A 23,708-nucleotide genomic window follows, 5' to 3' on the forward strand; every position below is an offset into this window, starting at 1 on the left:
AACATATAAATTAAATGAAATAATATATATTTATTGAACTTAGTTAAAGTTATTTTTAAAGTATGTTTAATATGTAGCAATAAAATATATTTGGAACAAGACAATCAATTACTGTCAATTTAACATGCATCTTCATTGGTTCGTTTTGTGTAATATCAACTTGGCAACTGAGATCAAAACAAAGAGTGCAGCAAATATTCATCGCGGAGTGTGCGGTGGAAGAAGTGTGGATCTAGGCTATGTTAGTAAAGATGTAATGAAATGAACGCTTTTTAAAACAACAAGCTTATCATCAGGTATGAGTATAAGTACAAGTAAGCCAAGAATAGATTATTTTTCCAATTTAGGTAGTTGACATTCGCTTCTTTTGTTGTAGGGACTAAGCCTAGCTGGGGTAGGTCTATGGCTAAGCCTAGGCCTAGGCCTACATTGAATGTGCCAGCCGCCGGCCCAATATAGAAGGGAAGCGTGTGATTGGCAGGTTCCTTACTCTTAGATACCAGTCTAGCCTACGTCATATCCCTTACCATAGGCCTTATTTTGAGTCCCAGGCCAAGCGTCTTCATAATATTGTCTGGCACCAATTAATCATGACATTAAACTAATTACTTGCTAATTAGTAATATTAATATTAAATAAATAAACTAGCCTAGGCCTGGCCCTAGGCTAATTAATAATTAATATTATTAGCCTTGGCTTAATTTAGGTAGGGTAGGCCTAGGCAATATACTGTACACAGTTGACCGTATTACCATCAATAATTACATAGGGCATAGGTCTAGTCAACCTTTCATGACATTGTGTCAATCATTTTATAATATACTGTATTAACATAATTTGAATTTTTTTTTGGTAAGCGTTATAAATATAATGATATGTAGTCCTGCAGTATACCACTTTCAATAAACATAATCATCAATGACATATATTTATTTTATCATACAAAACATTTGAAAACAGTAGATGTCAATGTTGACCAAGAGTTTTCAACGATGATAGCTAATTTACCTAATAATACCATACCAAGTTAAGACATTATCAAATTTATTTTGCCTTGTTTTTAGGGTATAAACATTTTAACAAACAAAATGTATGAGATAGATCGAGAACGGGTTTGTTCACCTCTGTCTGATCATCATCGTAAGTCGGCAAAATGCCTGAGTGATGTGACGTGTGCAATAGCATGCAGTTGGTTACGTGAAGTTCTACGTTTGCCTACTCTCTAGTTCAGTAGGCCCACTAACATCTTAACTAATATTGCAATTGACTAATGATTCGCATGGCACAAAATGATATATAGGATGCGGTGTGCGAGAGAAAAATTAAGTTCTCTTAACTAGATTTGCGTCCTTGTGAAAGAACATCCATTTACAGTAAGATTAGCACGCATTTCCACCATGTAAGAAAAACATACTCTAATCACTGAGGCCTGGACAATTTCTAAAATATATAATATGGATTTGTGCGTATCTTCAGAGGGCAGATATCAATTGTACCGATTTTTAGCAAGACTTAAATGTCGCCTTTGAAGACGACAGCGCGGATTAGCTTGCACCTTCCGTGTAACATTTTTTTCACATTTGAATTGGGTGTTATCTGTATTCACTAGAATTAGGCCAAATAGAAATAAAAAAATGTTTCTCATCTCAAAAATCCCTTTATTTAGGAATCCAAAAATTCTCATATGCAGTGACTCAGAGGCCTAAAGGTGCAGTGTGTTGACAGAGTGGATGAGGGTCTGAGGCATCAAAGACAGCCACCTCATCATCTATAAAAATTAAATGAAATGAGAAGCATGTTGATTTTTAATTTGGCCTTTATTCTCTATAAAATTATGACAATTTAGTTTCAAGTGTCCGGCATTTGTTCATAAATATTGATCTAGGCTTAGGTCAAAAGGTGGCATTGCTGTATCGAACAGACATTGCCCACAGCTCTAACTATCCTACCTACTTCTTTTTTCTGTAGTAAAAACATCAGAAGATTGTCATTAGTTTCTTCAATGAGTTTTGCTGTATTCTGTGACAATGATCATTTGGGATTCTTTAATATTAATTTTCTTAGTAATGTGTGAAGTGTCTCATTATTGACCTCTTCCATTTCATATTATCATTTTATTGCACCCACATTGTTTATGTTTTGTCCTTGTCACTCACATTGTGTTAACATTATAATATTTGTTTTTAATATAATTATGTTGTTATTATTGTTATTATTAATATCATTATTATTGTTATTTTTATTATATCAAATTATAACTAGTATTTAATATTATTATTATTTTATTAATATTATTGTTATTATTATTTATTATTATTATTAAATTACCATATATATTATTATTATTATTATTATTATTATTATATTAACTAATTGTTGTTATTATGAATATTATCTTCATCATCATTATCATCATGATTTAATGCAGTATTACAATTATTAGTTCTAACTGTATGAACATTTTAGTTGGCCTTTTTTGTTGGATGATAATTATTTATGAATTACTATCACTATTGAAATCATCCATATTTGTATCATCTCCTTTTCCTAGGACCTAAGTTTGATCTACCGAAAATGCAGAGGTCAGGGATCAGAAATGGCACATCACATGTCAATGTTTCCCTGGAAGATATTCAGTCAGTGATAAAGCAGAAACCAACCAAGAAGAATATATGGGAGCCTGACGTGGCCTCCATGATCTCATCCAAAAAGTGGCTTTCCACATATGGTCTGAAGAAGAATAGGCTAAGCCTAGGGCAGATATTAGCTTCCATAGGATTCAAGCATTTTGATGGTAAGATTATTAGTCTTATCATGTAATCTTGTCTTCTGCTGCTAGGCTAGGCTGCTGGAAGTCACCTAGCGAGTTGCGAAACGTTGGTGGTGCTGTTTAAAAAAAATAAATAAATAAAATGGTCTATACAATAAGTGTGAAATTCTGACTATTGTACAATATGTGACAAAGACAAGCCAATCCTGAAACCAGTCACTCCTTGCAAAAAAAAAATTGATTTTTATTAATACTGGGTTAAGCAGTAAAATGAAAGCTATAACATGGGAAAAGAATCATTTAAATCCGGCAATTTGTTATAAAGTAGGAGTTTAACATGACTGTTTGAAGAACAGTATTTGAGAAATCAGCCTTCACAGTTTAGAATAATTGTTTTAACATTTAAATGGGGAAAGTAACAACATAGCATGATGTATAAATATATAAAGTTTTAATAGTTTAGTGTCTAATAGAATATATTTCGAAAATTTGTTTTGGCCATTATCTCTGAAACACGAATTGCGAAGTATGGCTGGTTTGACTTGTCTTCGGCATGTATGTTTCATGATTTGTTTCTATGGGGATTGAAGTACAGTAATATTGTGATTGTGATTTTTTTTTTTAAATGATAGACTTGGCTAAAGGAGCATTAAATTTAATTCGAATGGATAGTCCACTTAGCTGTCCTTTTCACTGTACTTTAAGCATTATAAATAATGTAATAGATAGTGAATATGCCATACTGTGATCCCAAGGCTTAGAATTGCAGTATTGTGTGCAGTAGGTAGGGACGATGTTTACATAGGTTCACTTGAACAGAGAGAGTGTTGGTTGGTAGTGGCAACGTCACAGTTAAATGTTGACATAGTCTGCTGCAAGCTGATGTAAATTTGACATCGCCTGACATTCTATAAATTATTGTTTGCTTTAAAACTGTCGGTGACCCTTTGTTTCAATCATGTCTGTCAAGTTGAGCCAAGGGCTTGTTAAATATAGGATAACATGCAAATATCATAAACACAACCAGTTGTTTAATTCGCATTTAAGCTCATCTACATACATAACCATACAACAAAGTCATCATTTAGGCACTGTGTTGTTCTGCCTCGCACATGAGGTCTGTTTGCTTATGTACTACAAGTGATAGCACATTTATGTAAATTAATTAATGTCACATGTTAAAGGTCAGTGTCATATACTATCATGTCCACATACATGTTTTGATGATAGAATGATTATTAAAATCTCTTTTCTACTTTCCTTTTTACTTTTTTAGCTTTGTTTACTTTATGGCTCTTGACATTATGATAAAGTTTTAGTAATTAGTAATTGAAGTTTATAGAAACAACGAGAATAACATACTCATTAATTTTGCACATTATATGTATTCCTGGTGAAGAATTATTGTTATGAATTCATTTTTATTTATTTGTGTTTGAACGTTAATCGTTTGGCATTCACCTATCGCTTGACCTTTTCCGGAGTGGCAATCAAACTTAACAACTGTGTAATCAGAACAAGACCAAGAATACGGACGTAAACAAGCCACAAATGAACATGTTTGCGTCCCATATTTTTTTAACACTGTCATTTTGTACGACCTAGCCACAATACTATCCAAGGCTTACCCAAAAGGTCCATTCATTTAAAGAATTAAAATGCGAGCATCTTGCTTCTAAGCCATGTTCGCTATGCTGCATGTACCCTTTAGAAACAACTTGTAAAATATTAAACAATTTTCTTTTTTTTTTTATTCAGTAAAATGACCTCTGGTCTTTTAAGTACAGTAACATGTTTTTAATAATAGCAGTTATTATCATTGTAGTGATGTTTTTGTAGTACAACTCAAATGATTTCCATAGTATTCCATATAGTATATTCCATTGTGTGATTCCCTTTAATAAAACTTTGCATCATAACACCATTGTTGTCTATTACATTACATAAAAAAGGTAGAGTGTGCAATTCTTTTATTAAAATTTTTAAAAATATGTATATAAATTATGGGAAAATGTATTCAAGAAATAATGAAAAATGGTGAAGAGTTGTAATTAGTTAAGAAATTATTGGTGATTACTGATACACTATGTTCTTATATGTGTAGATTTTGATCATGCACTGAAGAAACCAGTTTGTTCACGTTATGGCGAGGGTCTTTTCTCCAGATATCCAAGAAGAGACGGCACAGTTTTCAATGTAAACGTAAGGAGACATTTTTATTCTGTTTTTGTATTGTTTTTTAATCCTATCGGTAATATAATAATAATTCATGTATTCATTATATATTTCAAAATTTCATATCCATAGTATAAAGCAAATAAACAATAATAAATATTAATTGATTTATATGTACAAAGCAATTACTTACACTCAAGCTTAATCTTAAGTTATTGAAAGCGATGCAGTTAATACAGAGCAAAGTTCCACGGCTGAAACATTCTTGTTGAATTAAGCGTGCACATTTTTAAAGGTATAAATTAGTGAATTTGACCTTAAGGTAAAGACGTTTGGTTGGTGGTCTTAATCATTGAACACCTCAGAAAGTAGGAATCACTACATTACCTCAGATCATGTTGTATTTGTATTAGGACTATACATTTCTAAGTGCCAGTGTGCAATGTTTTTTGAAAAACTACATTGTAATAAGTTTAATATCTTTGGCATTGCCAATAGATTAGTTAGCCTACTTTATGAATACGATGTGCCCTGTGGAAAACTATGTTATTTAGGTTACTTCTTGTGAAAGCAACTTAAAAACTTGTGCCCCCAACCATCTTTGGCTGGAAACCCTTTCTTTGACGGCCCAATGCAAAACTCTAATGAAAATCTTCGTTTCAACAGCTAACTGTTGGCAAAGAAAAACTCAAGCAGATTGAAAACAGTCTTCTCCAAGCCATCTTACTCTACAAGCGAAGAATTGAGTGGCTGACGACCGAGAGTAGACGTTTCTTTGGGGTCATCGAAGAACGCTGCATTACTATTGTCGTTGATATTAAAACACATTCTCCGGATCTCTTTGAACACTGCCGGGATGCCCTTGTCAAGGTCATTGAGGAGCAGATTCCACAAGTCGCCAAGTTTAATCTCATAAGGTAATAATATTAACTGTAGTTTATGTGAAGTTTAGGAAGTTATTAAGTTAGTTGGTTGATTGATTGATTGATTTATAGATTGATTGATTGATTGATTAACAGTTTTAACCCTGTCCAGACTATCAAATTTTATTTGACTAAAACATGTGACATGCCTAAATTTATGGTCATGATGACATCACATCATGACCATATATAGGCACATCATGACCATATATAGGCACATCATGGCCATAAATAGGCACATCATGACTATATATGGGTAGACAGCAGATTTTTTTCCAAAGAAAATTTGATAGTGTGAACAGGGCCTTAATTGGAATATTCCATTTTTAATTCTACAGAGCTGCTGAAGATCAGGTAATGTTCCAACCAAGCGCAGTGCCGATGTCACCAGAAAGCATCAACAGTGCCATTGACTGGTTGATGTGTCTGGATACAGTGGCAGCTACAACCCAGAACAGTGCCTTAGAAGGAGTCAACAAGGCATTTGCAGATGGGAATGTAAGTAAACATCTGTCCGCGCTACCAAGTTTTCTCTAACAAATATTAATACCCCATTTTTTTCTCAATTATTCTTAGTATATAAAGAATTCATATCTTATTAGCCATTTCCAAATGTTTGTCCAAACACCTCTTCAGTGTCTTTGAATAGTCATTCGTGTCTAGATTTAAGGACAACAATTGATATAAGTTTCATTTCAATATTTTTTATATTATTTATTTTTTAAGAAAAAATATAAAAAACGCAATACAGATAATAAGGATGATCATAACAGTAATGATAATAATATTACCGATGATCAGCATGCCCATATATGGGCAAATATCAGATACAGTATTTGTTACATAAGGTTTGATAGTGGTGACAGACCATAAGTTTAACTATATGTTTGACTTCTTTTGGCAATTTGCAGATTGAAGCAGTCTACCTATTTTCTGAAGGAAGTTCAGCTAACACCAACACAGAACTGTTCCTACAGAAGATGAATGGTGCACCAGTACCTGTCAACACTGTAGCCTTCAACAACACCGACTCCACAACCATCAAATTCCTAAAGCAAGCAGCTGTATTGACTGGTGGAAGGCAAGTCCCACATCCCTGGCCCCTATATTCTGGTTTCCTTAAAATTGCTACACTGTCGCTGCGGTGTATTCTGTGCAATCGTTGTACTGCGGCAGTCCCTGGCGCAATCGGGAAGGCTTCCCGATTTGCGCGACCAATCAGCATTCTCGAAATCGGCGATACTGGGGTCCCAATTCTCCCGGAGGTTGGGAGAGTGTCTTGAAAGTCAGAACAGCTTCCCATACTCCCGCAAGCAAGCAAGAATCGCCCGGAAAAATAACCCATCTTCCACAAATTCATAATATTTGCATGTTTTTACTAATGTACCATAGATTGTCTCAGAGAAGTCAGTACCTATGGTTATAACCATGCGCGGCAAAATATAATCAGATCTCTCGGAAGGAATTTCTTAAAACTTGGGACTCCTGGCGATAGTGTGTAGCAATTGCATGGAAACAAACTTTACATTCTTCAATGCATCAGGTGTTTCTTCTTAATTTAATAACTTATTTAAATTCTAAAATATTAATCTATTTCTGACCATGTTATTTTTTTGATAGATTCCATGCATTTGCCTTCAATAAGCTTGATGCAGATGTTGTAGGCACAAGCGGATACTCGCTAGAGAATCAGGTCAAGCTGGGGGGAGTGCCCCCTGGAGCTGGACCGAGGGAGGATGTTGTCCTCCTCTGGAGTGAACTTGAAGAAGCACGCAACATCCTTGCTGATCTGCAGTCTTTACAGACTGACATACCTGAGAATAGCAAACAAATAGGTACTTGCTTAAACCACTCTCTTTTCTGCAGTATCTGTAAAAAAAATTTGAGCTGGACAGGCTGTAGGATTATTTTTGTGGTTTTTCTTCTCTTAGACAGCCTTGTTTAGCCTGTTGCTGCAAGGTGATATTTCCTAGGGTACACCACAGGGAGGTGAGGTTGGCTTGAGTGTTGAACGCTACACCAGCAAACTACTAGTTTTTTCTTTTCAGCCATAATAGACTAGCTAACCCTAGCACCACTGGCTATGGTGCCAAGTGTGCATGAGTACAAACCAACAAATAGGTACACAGATTCATAATTATATCAAAACAGAATAAAATCTTGGTAACTTGTATCCACATGTAGAAATTTTAAATGATTATTGAATATTTTTATTAGAAATTTATTTTTATTATATTTTATATTTTTAATATGCAGAGCCTCCTGAGGTACCGTTATCTTCATCTGATCAGAAACGAAGCGAACAAAACATGGGATCGAAGGAATGGTTGCAGAAACACGGTTTAAAACCTCGTAAACTCGGACTTTATGATACACTATCACAGGTGGCGTTCAAACACTGTGATGGGGTCGTTGACCTTAAACGAGCTCCTAATGATGACTACACAGATGCAGTAAGTGTGCTGTATATATAAAGAACTACTATTTGGATGAGGAGATAGTATATAATTTCTACATTGTCTGAATTTCTTTTTCCTCAGGACACGAGAAACAAACTTGTAAATGCGAAATACTGCAACAAATTTTGTCACGTGAAGTGGAAGGACGGCAGCGTAAAACACGTACATGTAACGGCTGAAGTACACAGAGTCTTTGAGAAGAAAGTTAATGCTGCATTGCAAGACTATCAGAGAAGGTAAACACTGGCAAAACACTGTTGTCTTTGCCTAATGGTTTATTGCACACAGCGCCCTCTACAAGACACTAAAAAATTGTATTTTGATTTCAAAACCTAATGCTTTAGAACTTTACCACATGCATTTCGGCATTCCTAATTGTACGGTTCTTATTTGAATTTGTAGAATCGACTGGTTACAACAAGGAAGTCGTGAATTATTTGGGACCATAATAGAGGAACAGGTTTACATCTTAATTGATACATCAAACTCAATGGAAAATCACCTGAACTTAGTCAAGGACAGGCTATATCGACTGATGCAGGTAAATAATATTTTAGCCTTTCACTAGCCGTCTTCTCATTGGTCAGTTTATCCATTGAATCATATAAGTATCTCTGTTTGGAGTTTCTGCAGATATTATTCTCCTGACAAGTAGTAGATAAGACTAGTGATTATAAGTACCTTGGAGTTTGGCTTGATGATAACTTAAAATGGAATACTAACACACTTAAACTTAGAACTAAGGTAAACCAAAGATTATATTACTTACGTAAATTTAAACATTTTAATGTTGGAACTGATACTCTTTTACTTTTCTACCAAAGCATGATACAATCAGTTTTTAGTTTCTGTAGTATCATGTGGTTCATGGGACTCTGACCAAAAAAGACTGAGTGTCTCAGTAGGCTAACATGGTCAGCAAGTAAAATAATAGGTACGGAGGTCAATGACTTAAGTTGTTTATGTGAAGGTGCCTTACTTAATAAAATTAAGGACGTAGCGAATGACCAAACTCATCCACTTAATAAGTTCATAACAATTAGTAAATCTGGCAGAATAATTCCAACTTTCATACATACCAAACGTCATAAATACTCATTTTTACCATGTGCAATAAGAGTCTTTAACGAGCACTTCAGTAGATAATCTCATCATCAAGCCTATCTACTGTATTACATTCCATGCCATATTCCTCTCCTGACCTTACAATATAGTTCAACTTTGTTAATTCCGTGTGTAATATATTTTTATATTCATATTTAATATTATATCTGTCTCTTATACACATCTAGATGTGTATAAGAGACAGTATTGATATTAAAACGCATTCACCGGATCTTTTTGAACACTGCCGGGATGCCCTTGTCAAGGTCATTGAGGAGCAGATTCCACAAGTGGCCAAGTTTAATCTCATAAGGTAATAATATTAACTGTAGTTTATGTGAAGTTTAGGAAGTTATTAAGTTAGTTGGTTGATTGATTGATTGATTGATTGATTGATTAATTAACAGTTTTAACCCTGTCCAGACTATCAAATTTTATTTGACAAAAACATGTGACATGCCTAAATTTATGGTCATGATAACATCACATCATGAACATATATAGGCACATCATGACCATATATCTCTTATACACATCTTTATTATGAATATTATCTTCATCATCATTATCATCATGATTTAATGCAGTATTACAATTATTAGTTCTAACTGTATGAACATTTTAGTTGGCCTTTTTTGTTGGATGATAATTATTTATGAATTACTATCACTATTGAAATCATCCATATTTGTATCATCTCCTTTTCCTAGGACCTAAGTTTGATCTACCGAAAATGCAGAGGTCAGGGATCAGAAATGGCACATCACATGTCAATGTTTCCCTGGAAGATATTCAGTCAGTGATAAAGCAGAAACCAACCAAGAAGAATATATGGGAGCCTGACGTGGCCTCCATGATCTCATCCAAAAAGTGGCTTTCCACATATGGTCTGAAGAAGAATAGGCTAAGCCTAGGGCAGATATTAGCTTCCATAGGATTCAAGCATTTTGATGGTAAGATTATTAGTCTTATCATGTAATCATGTCTTCTGCTCCTAGGCTAGGCCACTGGAAGTCACCTAGCGAGTTGCGAAACGTTGGTGGTGCTGTTTAAAAAAAATAAATAAATAAAATGGTCTATACAATAAGTGTGAAATTCTGACTATTGTACAATATGTGACAAAGACAAGCCAATCCTGAAACCAGTCACTCCTTGCAAAAAAAAAATTGATTTTTATTAATACTGGGTCCGGAGTGGAGCTCCTGTCTCTTATACACATCTAGATGTGTATAAGAGACAGTTACAATATAGTTCAACCTTGTTAATTCCTGTCTCTTATACACATCTAGATGTGTATAAGAGACAGCTGTGATGGGGTCGTTGACCTTAAACGAGCTCCTAATGATGACTACACAGATGCAGTAAGTGTGCTGTATATATAAAGAACTACTATTTGGATGAGGAGATAGTATATAATTTCTACATTGTCTGAATTTCTTTTTCCTCAGGACACGAGAAACAAACTTGTAAATGCGAAATACTGCAACAAATTTTGTCACGTGAAGTGGAAGGACGGCAGCGTAAAACACGTACATGTAACGGCTGAAGTTCACAGAGTCTTTGAGAAGAAAGTTAATGCTGCGTTGCAAGACTATCAGAGAAGGTAAACACTGGCAACACACTGTTGTCTTTGCTTAATGGTTTATTGCACACAGCGCCCTCTACAAGACACGGAAAAAAATGTATGACTTCAGATTAATAGTATAGATATCAACATTGAGCTTCAATGCTATTTAATTTTTTTTTTTTTTTTTTTTTTTAATTCTAAAATTACTACTTTTGCAGACTGGCATAAATTACTTAATTGAAACAATAAGGGTGAGTTTTGTATATGATGAATGGAAACAAGTAAAGGTGATTAAGTGCCTTCCCTAGAGACACAAAGAACTACTACAGTAACAAGCTTTTTATTTGAAGCCCTTGATTTTGATTTCAAAACCTAAAGCTTTAGAACTTTACCACATGCATTTCGGCATTCCTAATTATACGGTTCTTATTTGAATTTGTAGAATCGACTGGTTACAACAAGGAAGTCGTGAATTATTTGGGACCATAATAGAGGAACAGGTGTACATCTTAATTGATACATCAAACTCAATGGAAAATCACCTGAACTTAGTCAAGGACAGGCTATATCGACTGATGCAGGTAAATAATATTTTAGCCTTTCACTAGCCGTCTTCTCATTGGTCAGTTTATCCATTGAATCATATAAGTATCTCTGTTTGGAGTTTCTGCAGATATTATTCTCCTGACAAATAGTAGATAAGACTAGTGATTATAAGTACCTTGGAGTTTGGCTTGATGATAACTTAAAATGGAACACTATTAACACACTTAAACTTAGAACTAAGGTAAACCAAAGATTATATTACTTACGTAAATTTAAACATTTTAATGTTGGAACTGATACTCTTTTACTTTTCTACCAAAGCATGGTACAATCAGTTTTTAGTTTCTGTAGTATCATCTGGTTCATGGGACTCTGACCAAAAAAGACTCAGTAGGCTAACACGGTCAGCAAGTAAAATAATAGGTACGGAGGTCGATGACTTAAGTTGTTTATATGAAGGTGCCTTACTTAATCAAATTAAAGACATAGCGAATGACCAAACACACCCACTTAATAAGTTCATAACAATTAGTAAATCTGGCAGAATAATTCCAACTTTAAAACATACCAACCGTCATAAATACTCATTTTTACCATGTGCAATAAGAGTCTTTTACGAACACTAAAGTAGATAATTTCATCATCAAGCCTATCTACTGTATTACATTCCATGCCATATTCCTCTCCTGACCTTACAATATAGTTCAACCTTGTTAATTCCGTGTGTAATATATTTTTATATTCATATTTAATATTTTATCTGTTAATTGTTGTCTTGTATTTTATAGTGTTATAGTATTTGATCTCCACTGTTTGTTATCAACTCAAAGAAACAAAACTCGTATATGTGTACTATTATGACGAAAATAAATCTTGAATCATGAGTCTTGAATCTTGAGGTACCTCTTCAGTTCCCTCTTATGGCCCCTCTGCAGATATAGATCTTTCTTCAGGTCCCTCTGCTGCAGATCCAGGTCTGTCTTCAGGTCCCTCTCCAGATACCTCCTCAGTTCCCTCTGCAGATCCACCTCTCTCTTCAGATACCCCTGCAGGTCCCTCTTGTGGTCACTCCTGTTCCGGTCTGTTTCAGTTACCTCTTCAGTTCCCTCTTATGGTCCCTCTGCAGTTATAGATCTTTCTTCAAGTCCCTCTGCTTCAGATCCAGGTCTGTCTTCAGGTCCCTCTCCAGATACCTCCTCAGGTCCCTCTGCAGATCCAGGTCTCTCTTCAGGTCCCTCTGCAGACCCAGGTCTCTCTTCATGTCCCTCTGCAGATCCAGGTCTCTCTTCTGGTACCTCTGCAGGTCCCTCTTGTGGTCACTCCTGTTCTGGTCTGTTTGAGTTCTCAAGGCTCCTCCTCATGTCCAGGTTTGCTCTTGACTTTGATGTGAATTTTAACTCATTTTTGTAGGAACAACTCCGGCACAAAATGAAATTCAACCTGATCCAGTTTGGAAGTAGAGCTCATTCGTGGCGGGACCGTATGGTGGATGTAAATGAGGACAGTCTCCAAAGTGCTTGGCAATGGGTACGAGGGTTAAAGGTCACAGGTTCTACAAACACCTTAGCTGCTTTGAAGATTGCTCTCTCAGACCCGGGAACGCAAGCTGTGTATCTATTGACAGATGGAAGACCAGATCATGTAAGTAGTTAAATTTAATATATAATAATAATTATTAATATTTATTTAATCTCTTAGCTAATTCTTGACAAATTTTGATCAGAAATAATACCTGTTTTGGTATATGACTGATGTATTCAAACAGAGTAATTTTACTGTAGCAAAGACAAGCCAAACCAGTCACTCATCGCAAAAAACAATTTTAAGTTATTAATACAGGGTTAAAAAGTAAAATGAGAGCTATAAAATGTTAAAAGTATCATTTATATCCAATATTTCTTTATGAAGTTATAGGAATTTAGCATACTGCTGTTTAAGGAACAATATTTGAGAAATCAGTCTTCAAAGTTTACGATTTTTTGCATTTTTAGGCAGAAACCATCACCATAATCGTTGAAAATTGTATTAATATTGAAAATGGGGAAAATAACAGCTTAACCTGATGTATAGTTATATGAAGGCTAGGTTTGTGCAATAAAATAGATTTCCAAAATTTTGACATTCCATTTTTTCCGAAAGAGGATTTACGACAAGTGACTGGTTTGACTTGTCTTTGCCACATATGGCTTTTGGAAAAGTTGGACTGTACAATGCGACCAGTTTTGTACTCGAACCTTCTCAATTTAGTTTGAAGCCTTCAGTCATGTGCTTTTTTTTATAATACTTCATTTTTTTTAATCAAAATTTTTTTAATTTTATAATTGTTTGACAGCCACCTAAGTCGGTTTTAGCACAAGTGCAATTACAGAATCGCATTCCAATTCATGCAATATCATTTAACTGCAATGACACCGAAGCCAACGAATTCCTCGGACAAATAGCAGCTGACACCGGAGGTCGGTATCACTACTACTCCGAGAACACATCGTTTGATCCGATTGGACCAGCACCATTTGAGAGTGAGGACATACACCTCCTTAAAGAGGAGATAAAGAAAGGACGAGATGACCTTCAGAAAGTCGAGGAACTACGTGCTCAATGCGCTTTGTTGGACTGGGGCAATTCTAATAATAATAATCAAACTCAGGGCTGTGGAAGGAACCACAATGGAAGAAGGTATATTTCAAGATCCAAGATTCCTTTTTTGTCATGTTTCTTCATTAGAACACCCTAAAGAATAATAGAACTGTTCATCTCTGGGTACTGTATGTTAACTACCACATGTGCGTCCCTCATTCCTTTATCACAATTACAGTAACATTTATATTGTGCATATTGCACATTGCATGCAGATTAGCAAGAATATTGCATTCATTATTAGCACTGGCCTATGTGAGTGTTCTTCATATAAGATAATATAATACAAACTCTAAGTATCGAAATGCACGCCATCATGTCGGGATTCAATATTTCAACATTAATTATGTCACAGTGATGACATAATTAATGTCGAAATATTGAATCCCGACACAATGGCGTGCATTTCGCTACTTGGAGTATGTAATATACTATCTTATCTGAGATTAATCAGGCCGGGACCTTTCTGTTCTTCACATCTCTAAGTATTTCGTAATCTTGATTTTTTCCAGGTCTAAACCAACATCAGCGAAAGGCAAGACATCTTTCATTACTGCCTCACATGCTTTACAGCCATCACGCTCAGCTTCATCTCAAGATTTCTCACAAAGGCCTGCGTCAGCTCTCAGCCATAGGTCATCAATGAGTCATGAGAGGTGCCGGACGTCCACCTACCCCCCTAGGCCAACGTTGCAGTCAAGAAAATCTGACTTGACTAGGCCTAACATTGCTTGTAAGTATACAAATAATAAAAATAATGCTATGTGAAAATATATGAAATTATGAGGAAAGTGATGCACGCTGGACACTTGGCAAGGAAAGCTCTATGTAAATTCCAACCATCATTAATTGTTATTTTTAGATCATACCAAGACCAGTCTTTTGAGGATCACAGGGCAGAAAGATTGGATGCTGCCAGAAACAAGAAACTTAATGGACAACCAATGGGAGCGATACACAGAAGTACTTAAAAGTAAGTTTGTCTAGCGATACAGTTCGCCAGAAGAATAAGTTAATAAGAAAACCAGTGACAACTTAAAGCTAGAAAAAACTCTTTGTTTGTTAAATGGTGCAATAAATGGTGCAACAGTTCAGAAGATAGTAGTCAGGATTTTTTTGACAATGTAAATCATTTTAACTTCCGGAGTGGAGCTCTAGGTTGAATGTTAGAGTGTGCTGAGTTTAAATCCTGAAGTTTTTGTATGTAATAATAATAATAATTGTCGACTTATATAGCGCATATTGTAGAGACCTCTATGCACTTACATTATTACCCCCGGATCACTGGATCAAGCACATATGGAACACACACTCAAGCCCGGTGGTGGGGGAATTCCATAATGTTGCAGCTGTATTCAGCGCAGGCTATGTTTGAACCTACCCACTTGTACTCCTGGGTGGAGAGAGGCAACTGTAGATGAAGTGCCTTGCCCAAGGACACAAGCGACTTGCACAGCGAGAGTTTCAAACCCCCGACCTCAAGGTTGGGAGTCCAAGCCACAACCGATGCGCCAACCACTTCTACTAGAACTATGTAGAACCATGTTGACCATTACTAATCTAGGAGGAAAGGTGATTTTAGAGCGATGGATTTTTATTAGGTGCACTGTGAATCAGTTGATGATTGACAAGAATGAATGTTCTTTTTTGATTGGGATTTTATGCATTTTGCAGAAGCTGGAATTGAAAGACCGGAACCTGTAAAAAAGGGCAGGAAGATAAAGAAGAAAAACTCACTTGATATGTCATCAAGGCAGTGGCTTAAGAAGCATGGCATTGCTGCTAAGAAACTGACAATCATTGACGCTCTAGGCCCAACCATGATACGCCAGAGATCCAAGTATGTCCCCATCTTAGACAAGCATGTCATCTCAAAAGTGTTTGATGAAGTAAGTTGATAAATCAAGGTATTAATGGTTATAGTGGCTATCCTTTAATCTCAGAGTACTGAGTTCAACTCCAGTATCATTCAGTTTTGGTGGTCAAGAAAAATTGTTTACCAAAACAGTAATAACCAAAATTTGTTTAAATGTCTAAAGTATATGCTATCAATTATAAACTTTTGAAAAACTTTCCATAATTATAGGTATAAGGCTCCTTTTAAAGAGTTGCCAACTTCAAAATGAGTCTCAGATTGAAAAAATTGATTTACATTCTACTGCATCAACGAATGGTCAAAAAGAATTCATCTGTGCTCTGCGAGAGTGCTTGCTGATGCAACGCCAATGACCATCTGTTGCAGTCAAGTAGATCATCAATTAAGTAAATAGTCGTCGCCCAATGCATTGTTACTTTTGCAATCTAATTGAATCACGTCAGCTACCGACCATGACATAGTGGGTAGCAGGCATTAGATCAAAAGATTCTCATCATCTCAGATTTTTTTTTTTTCTTTTTTGCAGGTGATCCCTCTCGCTCACACTACTGGTAGCAATCGCCGTGAAGTCCAGCTTATCAACCCTGGTGCAGTGGACCTAGAAGCCTATGAAGAAAAACTACAAAAGGCCATTGTTGAATATACAGTGAGGCTGGACAAGATAGTATGGAGGGCTCTTCCACAAGATGAAAAGGACAGGTAAGAATAATGAAGCAGCCTTTCTTGTGAATATATCAACTATTACTATTGTTTTTTTTAACTTCAAATCCCATGAAAATAATTCCATCCAAAGTGTATCCATTCTAGAAAACTTCTTCCCATTGCAGTGATATTTGGTTATATTTATTTTATTCATTCTGGCAAAACAATTAACAACATAAAACATTACAAATGCAAAAAATCAGAAATTCACAAACATAAAGAATGATTATAAAATGTTGGTGTTTAATTACAGATTTTGTAAAATGTTAATAGTTTAATTACAGATTTTTTTTTCTTTGGTAATCTGAAGTATCCGTATTGAAAGGTAGATGCTATTTTCAAAATAATAAACACAAACAAAACACAAACAGCATTTACAATAGTAAACTTTTGTTTGGTTTCTTTATTCCTAGATTTGATTCAGATATACCAGTATCCTTCATTGAGAATCGTCGAGACTGTTTGGATGCACTTGACCGAATTGGCTGGCCAATCAAAGAACAGGATATAATCCTCCTTGAAGAGGAGATTGAAAAGGCTTATAGATACCTCCAGCAGAGCGTGGACCTACGAAACGCTTCTAAGAAAAATAACAAAGATGAAGAGGTTGAAGATTATACACCACAGGAGGCAGGGACAGAAGATGATACGCCTCGTACAAAGTTATCCAATCATAGCAGTGTGTTTGAGGATGATGCATTTTCGAGGAGGACTGACACCCCAACTTATGAGGTAGATGAGAATGAAGACGATGATGCTCTCAGTTTGAGAGACTCTGATTAAAATGTGTTAGTGGGTCATGTGGCGTTAAAGTTGGTATACAATACAGCACATCAGTGTAAAATTGTAAGAAGATGAAATTTTATAATTTTTAAAGCAATGCCAAAATTATAATATAAGAAATAAATCGCAATAAGTGGCAGTATGATTGTTTATCCTCATACTGGCATTTTTTTTGCATTGTAGAGCCTGGCATTGATCTTTTCAAGCCCAGAGCTAGCCTATGTCCCAGTTACACAATGCAGATCGAAAAACACCATTGCTGTGTGTGAACTGGCCAAGATATAGGAGCCTAGGCCTAACTGTTCCAGGAATGAAACACCTTTACTCTCATTCAAACCATTTAATAATCACTAAGTCAAATCCAAATGACATTGAAAAATTGTTCGACTACAATTGTACTTACAGATCGTTATTTAATGGAAAACAGAACAATTTGCCATGTAAAATAAGATCGACTTAGAAATTATTTGAGTTAGACGAGTTTTAACTGTATTTAAATCAGTGATGTGCCTTTACATAAACACTCTGAACAACATATCACGTAGTGACTCATTCACGATGTGTCAGTTTACATTCTTACCAACTATATGCCACGTGGCTCCTGTTACCATTATGTCTCTATGTGTTTCCAGTAATTAAAGAGACATTTGAAAGAAGATTTTATTGGATAATGCTAGAAATACCAAAGATATTCAAAACTCAATTTAACTTTATTTGCACAGTAGAACAATACAGTAATTTTAAATTTATCTAATGGGGTTGTACATATTTTTGATTTTACAAATTCAATAAAAGAATATACATATAGATTTAAAATATGATGTAGATATTTAAAAATTAATTTTATAAAAATATAATACAATACCTTCAAACACATGTTGCTATTTTTTAAAGTAGTAGAACAATGTATTAACGAGTATGTTCAGGGTTCCCTGGTGGGGTTGTGGGGTAATGTTCCCCCTGGTACACCAAACTGACACTGCCACAGTTCTGAATTTAGTTGTGTGATGGATATAACAGTGTAGATTGATTACTGTATTGTAATACTTCTTTGGTTGAATCTCCTACTAAGTTGTTGATTTGATTCTTCTATATTCTTCTAAATTAGTCTATACATTCCTTACTTCATTATGAGTTATAATTTGAAATGTTTTAGAGAAGTGTATACTACATAATTTTATTTTTTTAATTAGAATATAAGTAACCAACAAAATTACATCATCAAATATATTGTGTAATTTTTATTTTTGAGAGATATAATGCCTAATGTTTTCACATAGATATACAATTTATAGTGAGTGTTTGTCTAAATACTGTAAGAACAAATAATTAATAATTATGAAAGTAATTAAGGACTATTTAATAATGGTTGGATAATGTACTTAAATTAGTGGTGTTAAAGCCATGACTCATTGCGCCTGGCAGTCATCGGCCAATGCGATTCTTCGAAGAATGCGCAACGAATCGTTCTTAATGATGATCCATTGAGACTGCCACGGGCAATCAACAGAGGGCGTTGCATCGTCTATTGCTTACAGGAAGCAGAGTTAAGTTCACTACGGTCGATGGTACAACCATCGTAAGACGCAATGAATGCCCGGCTTAACGTATAGATCAACAGTTATAAAGTGTTAGCTTTTATGTGTATAAGCAATACATATTTTTCTGCAAGCATATGTCTGTTCTTAGTCTTTGTTTTCCTTGTAAATGTGTTTTGCTATTCTTTGGAGCATTCCATTACTCTTTGGCAATAAAGTTTTAGAGCAGGCACGTATTTTTCAGTTTTTTGTAGTATTTTTTCTGGGTTTGTTACCTTTTTAATTTGCAATATACTTTGAGCTGGTTTGTCAACTTTTTTTGTGTCTATCTCTGCATGAGCTTTTTTTTCCTTTTGAGCCCTGTATTGCCTTTGTATCTATCTCATTTTGTTATTCATTGCAGTATATAGTTGTTATAGAATGAACCTTATGTACCTCCCAATATCAGAATGATATCGGCTTGAGAAATCAAGTTCAATTGAGGCTGCACATCCCAAAACCAGTATCAGTGACTAAAAACTGAAAATTTACTTAATATATTATTCTAATTCTCCACAATGTAAGCTGTAAAATGATTGGTCATTTACTGAAAATGACTTGTTATTGCCAAAGTTATGAGTAAAAGTATTATGGCTTCTTTGTACAATTAATTTGTACACTAGTGCCACGTTCTTGTACTAATTTAATACAGTACTCTGGTTTTGGGATGACAAACCTTAAGTGTTTGGTTTTAAGGCACTTAGGGCATTGATTGAGGTATGAAAGTGTTACACCTCCATGACTCAACTAAGCCTTTCCTGTGTGTCTCTCAATTGAGTATGTCAGAAGGTACAGAGGTTCATTACTATGTTTGTTGTATAGTCATTCATTCCCTTATTCCATTCCTTTTTATCTTCCTAGGGCCTCAATGCCTTGGTCACCGGTAGTGAGAAAACTGTTGACAAACCACTCAAGAAGCCACTTACCAAGCGCCGTGTACGCTGCGTCTTAGACAAAATGAATGGAATGCAAGTGATAGCACGCAGTGAAGAGGATGGGTTCTATTATAAGGGTAAATAAAGTGAGATTATATGAATACGACGGTGACAACGATGGACAGTGATTATGATGATAATGATTGTGATGATGATAGGTACAACAACAATTTTGACGATTTTATAGTGCAATGAATTTAGCTGGGTCGAAGAGAGAGAGAGAAACAATTTCATTTATTATTTCCAGGCAATATAAAATACAGTATAACAAAGACACAAGCCTGAGGATAACCTAAAGTAAACAGAATTACTATCGAGAAGCTCTCCATACAAAAACACAACAACCAACAGACATACATATAAATATAGCAAGCTAAAATGATATCATACATTATTATGTAAATTTCTTACTCTAGAAATAGGCAATCTCATTCTTGTGAATTTGTGAATACTGTTCACAACCCATGGTACTAAATAATATCAATATTTATTTGGACTTTTATATCATTGGCACACTTAGAACAAAGTTACATCTGAAATGCAAACCTTGAAGACAGATGATTACAGACATATCAAATTAAAAGAGCAACTAAAACTTAAAAACCCAACTAAAACAACTTAAATTAATCTCTTCCTTCCTCCCTGAACATTTCAAAAGCTTCCCCTCTCAACTAAACAAACTAATTAACTTTTTTCTAAAACAATAAAAAATACCCTTCTTCCCTCTTCTTTTCCCTAAACAACACAATCATTTACCCCTTCCCCTTGAAAATAATAATATGCTAAATAATATACGATCTTATGGGACTTCTTTTATCTCAGCAAAAATAGATAAATTATATTATCGCATTCAAACTACAGGTACAGTTGTTGATGTTCCAAATGCAAGGCATGTTGAGGTCCAGTTCCATGATATTACCCAGCGGTTGGTGCCGTCTCGTTTTGTCATTCCCATGAGCGGAGCCAGGCCATGCCCCTTCCTCAGGGTAAGTACCATACATCAGGTAACCATTAGTGACCATAAGTCAATGCCCTTAGAGAACAAAGCCCCCCTCCCCATGCAATTTTCTTCTTCAGGTGACTAAGCATAAACAAAAGTTATTTTGTTATTGTTAGTTTTAAAGTGATTGTCAACCTCATCTACTTCGCTGTTTTTGGGAGCTGTCTCAAACACAGATGGCTACTCGCATTTTATTTGTTGTCAGGGATTTCATGCATCCCTAAATTACATTAATCTCAACTTAATGATTGATCGTCAGATAAAAATACTGATCACAAATCACTGTTTCGTAATTTTGTTGAAATAAGTTTCTATTAGACATTCTTTAATTATCTAAAACTTGAACCCTGCATTCTTCCGTAGCCAATCCATATTTTCTTAGTTTTACTATCTCTAATAACTGCTTGCATCAATTTCACAGGTCGCTGATTATGTATTGGTAAAAACCGGGAAAGTGCCCTACCAGTGCTGGGTACCAGGTATGGTTCAAGTCACGCCAATTCAAGAAGCAAGACAAGCCAAGTTCTACACCGTTATCAAGTTTAACAACAAAGCGGTAAGTAAATAGTAAAACTTGATGCAACGTAGTTCTACTCATCTTCTTTAATATCAACAAGAAATATCAACGTCATTTAATGTTACAGGTGTCAATACACCTGACAGTTGTAGACTATTTTTTAAAATGTATTCCAACTTTTTAATAGTACATGTAATGGTGTAAAAATATGTTTTATCTATTTCCTAAGTTCCTGATCAATGGTGTACCTAAGGAGCACCCCAAGGAAAAGTTTGCACCCCACTAGTTTGCTGATCCCACTGAAAACGAACAACACAAACAAAATTAAGTATTATATATATTAATGCTTGCGGTACACCGCAAAAATTAAGTAGTTATAAATTAGCTCATATACACTTCATTTCCCCCACCTGATTTCATTTATCCAACTTTTTATTTTTCATTTCAATATATTACTGATTCTGAATTGTTTAAATTGGTGCATGTCTGCTGGAAAGTTTACAGCATCCTCAATTATCCCATCCTCACACAACCCAAAATATTGTAGTAATGATGAGAAAACACTGAAGGAATTTGCTACTTAGAATTTTTAAATGCCTCTGCCCACAGGTTAATGTTCAGCGCAACTCCATTGTGAAGATAACCAAGTCTCGTTACAACTTCGCTCTGAGGTATATTTGGGATTTGCAAGGGCTAGACCTTCAAAAGTAAGACATTTCAATCAAAATCTAATGTAAAATGTAAATGCACTGGTTTTATTGTATTGTTTTTGTTACTTTTTCAGTATTGATTTAATATAAATACATATTTTTTAAATATTTTTTTCCGTATCCATTTAATACAAATATATTTACAAGCATTTGCATTTATCGGTTTATCCAGATAAGTATCTCACTCATAGGCTAACAACATCACTACTGACTTGTTTATTTTGTTTTAGTCATCATCCTACAATTCAAGAAGAGAACGAAACAGTGAAAGTCAGCAAACACAAACATAAAAAGGAGAAAACAGAGAAGCACAGAGGAAGGGAGAGACACAGACACTCGAGAAAGAAGAAGAAAGATAGAGAGAGTGGGGATAAAGGTACTGATTGGCAATCAGTTTTTTTTTATATAAATTTAGAATTTTTATAACAGTGTGAAAAGCAAACATTTTTATTAAATAGATTTACTAAATGCTATACATTGGTTTGTCTATCACCTATAGGAAAGAATTCTATTGTGAGATTCAGTAGATCAAGGTCAAGGTCACTCTCAAGGTCATCCAGCAGATCAAGGTCAAGATCAGCTGACACTAAACAGAAAAGAGAAGAATCCAGTGCTTCTGAGCATTCACACTCAAGATCACGTTCAAGATCCAGGTCAGCAAGATCTTCAGGATCTTCAAGAAAATCAAGGTCAATGTCTGGTTCTAGATCATCAAAGAGTTCCCAATCAAGATCTTCACACTCTCATTCAAGATCATCACGCTCACGTTCAAGATCCTCGCGCTCAAGATCCTCTCACTCAAGATCTGGATCCGCAAGGTCTTCAGTATCTTCTAGAAAGTCAAGGTCACGTTCATCCACTGGCTCAAAAGGCTCACATGCAAGGTCATCAAGCTCACACTCAAAGTCATCAGAAAAATCTCACTCATCCAAGTCATCTGCAAAATCAAAAACTCGTTTGTCTTCTGCGAGGTCAAAGAATTCGTCAAGATCAAGATCACCATCTCCAGACCATGAGAAGACTCAGAAAAATGATGATGAAAACAACAGTGCAAAGAGTGATGGCAGCAAGCACAGAGAATCAGCAAATGATGGTGACTCTACTACTGGTGATGATGAAGCTGACATGGTAGATTCAAGAGTAAGTAGTGGATCCATGAGAGAGTTCCTTCAGAAACTTGAGGAACTCCAAGAGCAGTTGAACCGTCAACAGTCAGATCACTTTAAGACACAAGAGGTCAGTTCCAAGTTATTTTTTTTGTTTTCTGATCACGCTTAGATATTTTTACTTAAAGATGGCACTATGCATACATAATGTTGCTCAGCAAAAATTCATCCGTCTGAAATGTAAACATTCTCAGATGTGCATTATATGATTGGCTATGGTAGCATGTATCCTCATTGGTGATGATGATGATGATGATTATG

At 35.2% G+C, this 23,708-nt stretch overlaps 1 protein-coding gene across 4 annotated transcripts in view; it reads left to right on the forward strand.

Moving 5' to 3' along the window:
- Nucleotides 1-143: 143 nt before the first annotated feature.
- Nucleotides 144-23,708, forward strand: part of LOC117125198 (von Willebrand factor A domain-containing protein 3B-like) — a 28,325-nt gene continuing 4,760 nt past the window's right edge. The window contains exons 1-24 of one of the 4 annotated variants that reach the window (XM_033271626.1): nt 144-296; nt 1,065-1,140; nt 2,552-2,794; nt 4,875-4,972; nt 5,612-5,862; nt 6,207-6,366; nt 6,780-6,949; nt 7,489-7,703; nt 8,125-8,321; nt 8,409-8,563; nt 8,730-8,868; nt 12,955-13,185; nt 13,877-14,220; nt 14,694-14,914; nt 15,044-15,154; nt 15,856-16,070; nt 16,584-16,756; nt 17,173-17,491; nt 19,981-20,131; nt 20,916-21,040; nt 21,476-21,610; nt 22,181-22,278; nt 22,512-22,657; nt 22,781-23,517. In XM_033271626.1, the coding sequence (XP_033127517.1) occupies nt 1,089-1,140; nt 2,552-2,794; nt 4,875-4,972; nt 5,612-5,862; nt 6,207-6,366; nt 6,780-6,949; nt 7,489-7,703; nt 8,125-8,321; nt 8,409-8,563; nt 8,730-8,868; nt 12,955-13,185; nt 13,877-14,220; nt 14,694-14,914; nt 15,044-15,154; nt 15,856-16,070; nt 16,584-16,756; nt 17,173-17,491; nt 19,981-20,131; nt 20,916-21,040; nt 21,476-21,610; nt 22,181-22,278; nt 22,512-22,657; nt 22,781-23,517 (4,686 nt within the window). In that variant the 5' untranslated portion in view covers nt 144-296; nt 1,065-1,088. Of the gene's footprint in view, nt 315-1,064; nt 1,141-2,551; nt 2,795-4,874; nt 4,973-5,611; nt 5,863-6,206; nt 6,367-6,779; nt 6,950-7,488; nt 7,704-8,124; nt 8,322-8,408; nt 8,564-8,729; nt 8,869-12,954; nt 13,186-13,876; nt 14,221-14,693; nt 14,915-15,043; nt 15,155-15,855; nt 16,071-16,583; nt 16,757-17,172; nt 17,492-19,980; nt 20,132-20,915; nt 21,041-21,475; nt 21,611-22,180; nt 22,279-22,511; nt 22,658-22,780; nt 23,518-23,708 lie in introns of all 4 variants that reach the window. The other 3 variants (XM_033271627.1, XM_033271630.1, XM_033271629.1) reach the window with 3 other exon arrangements.

The sequence above is a fragment of the Anneissia japonica genome, unplaced genomic scaffold (assembly GCF_011630105.1).
Source record: "Anneissia japonica isolate Jap-2015-1 unplaced genomic scaffold, ASM1163010v1 scaffold2191_len329779_cov167, whole genome shotgun sequence".
Classification (NCBI taxonomy): Eukaryota; Metazoa; Echinodermata; class Crinoidea; order Comatulida; family Comatulidae; genus Anneissia; species Anneissia japonica.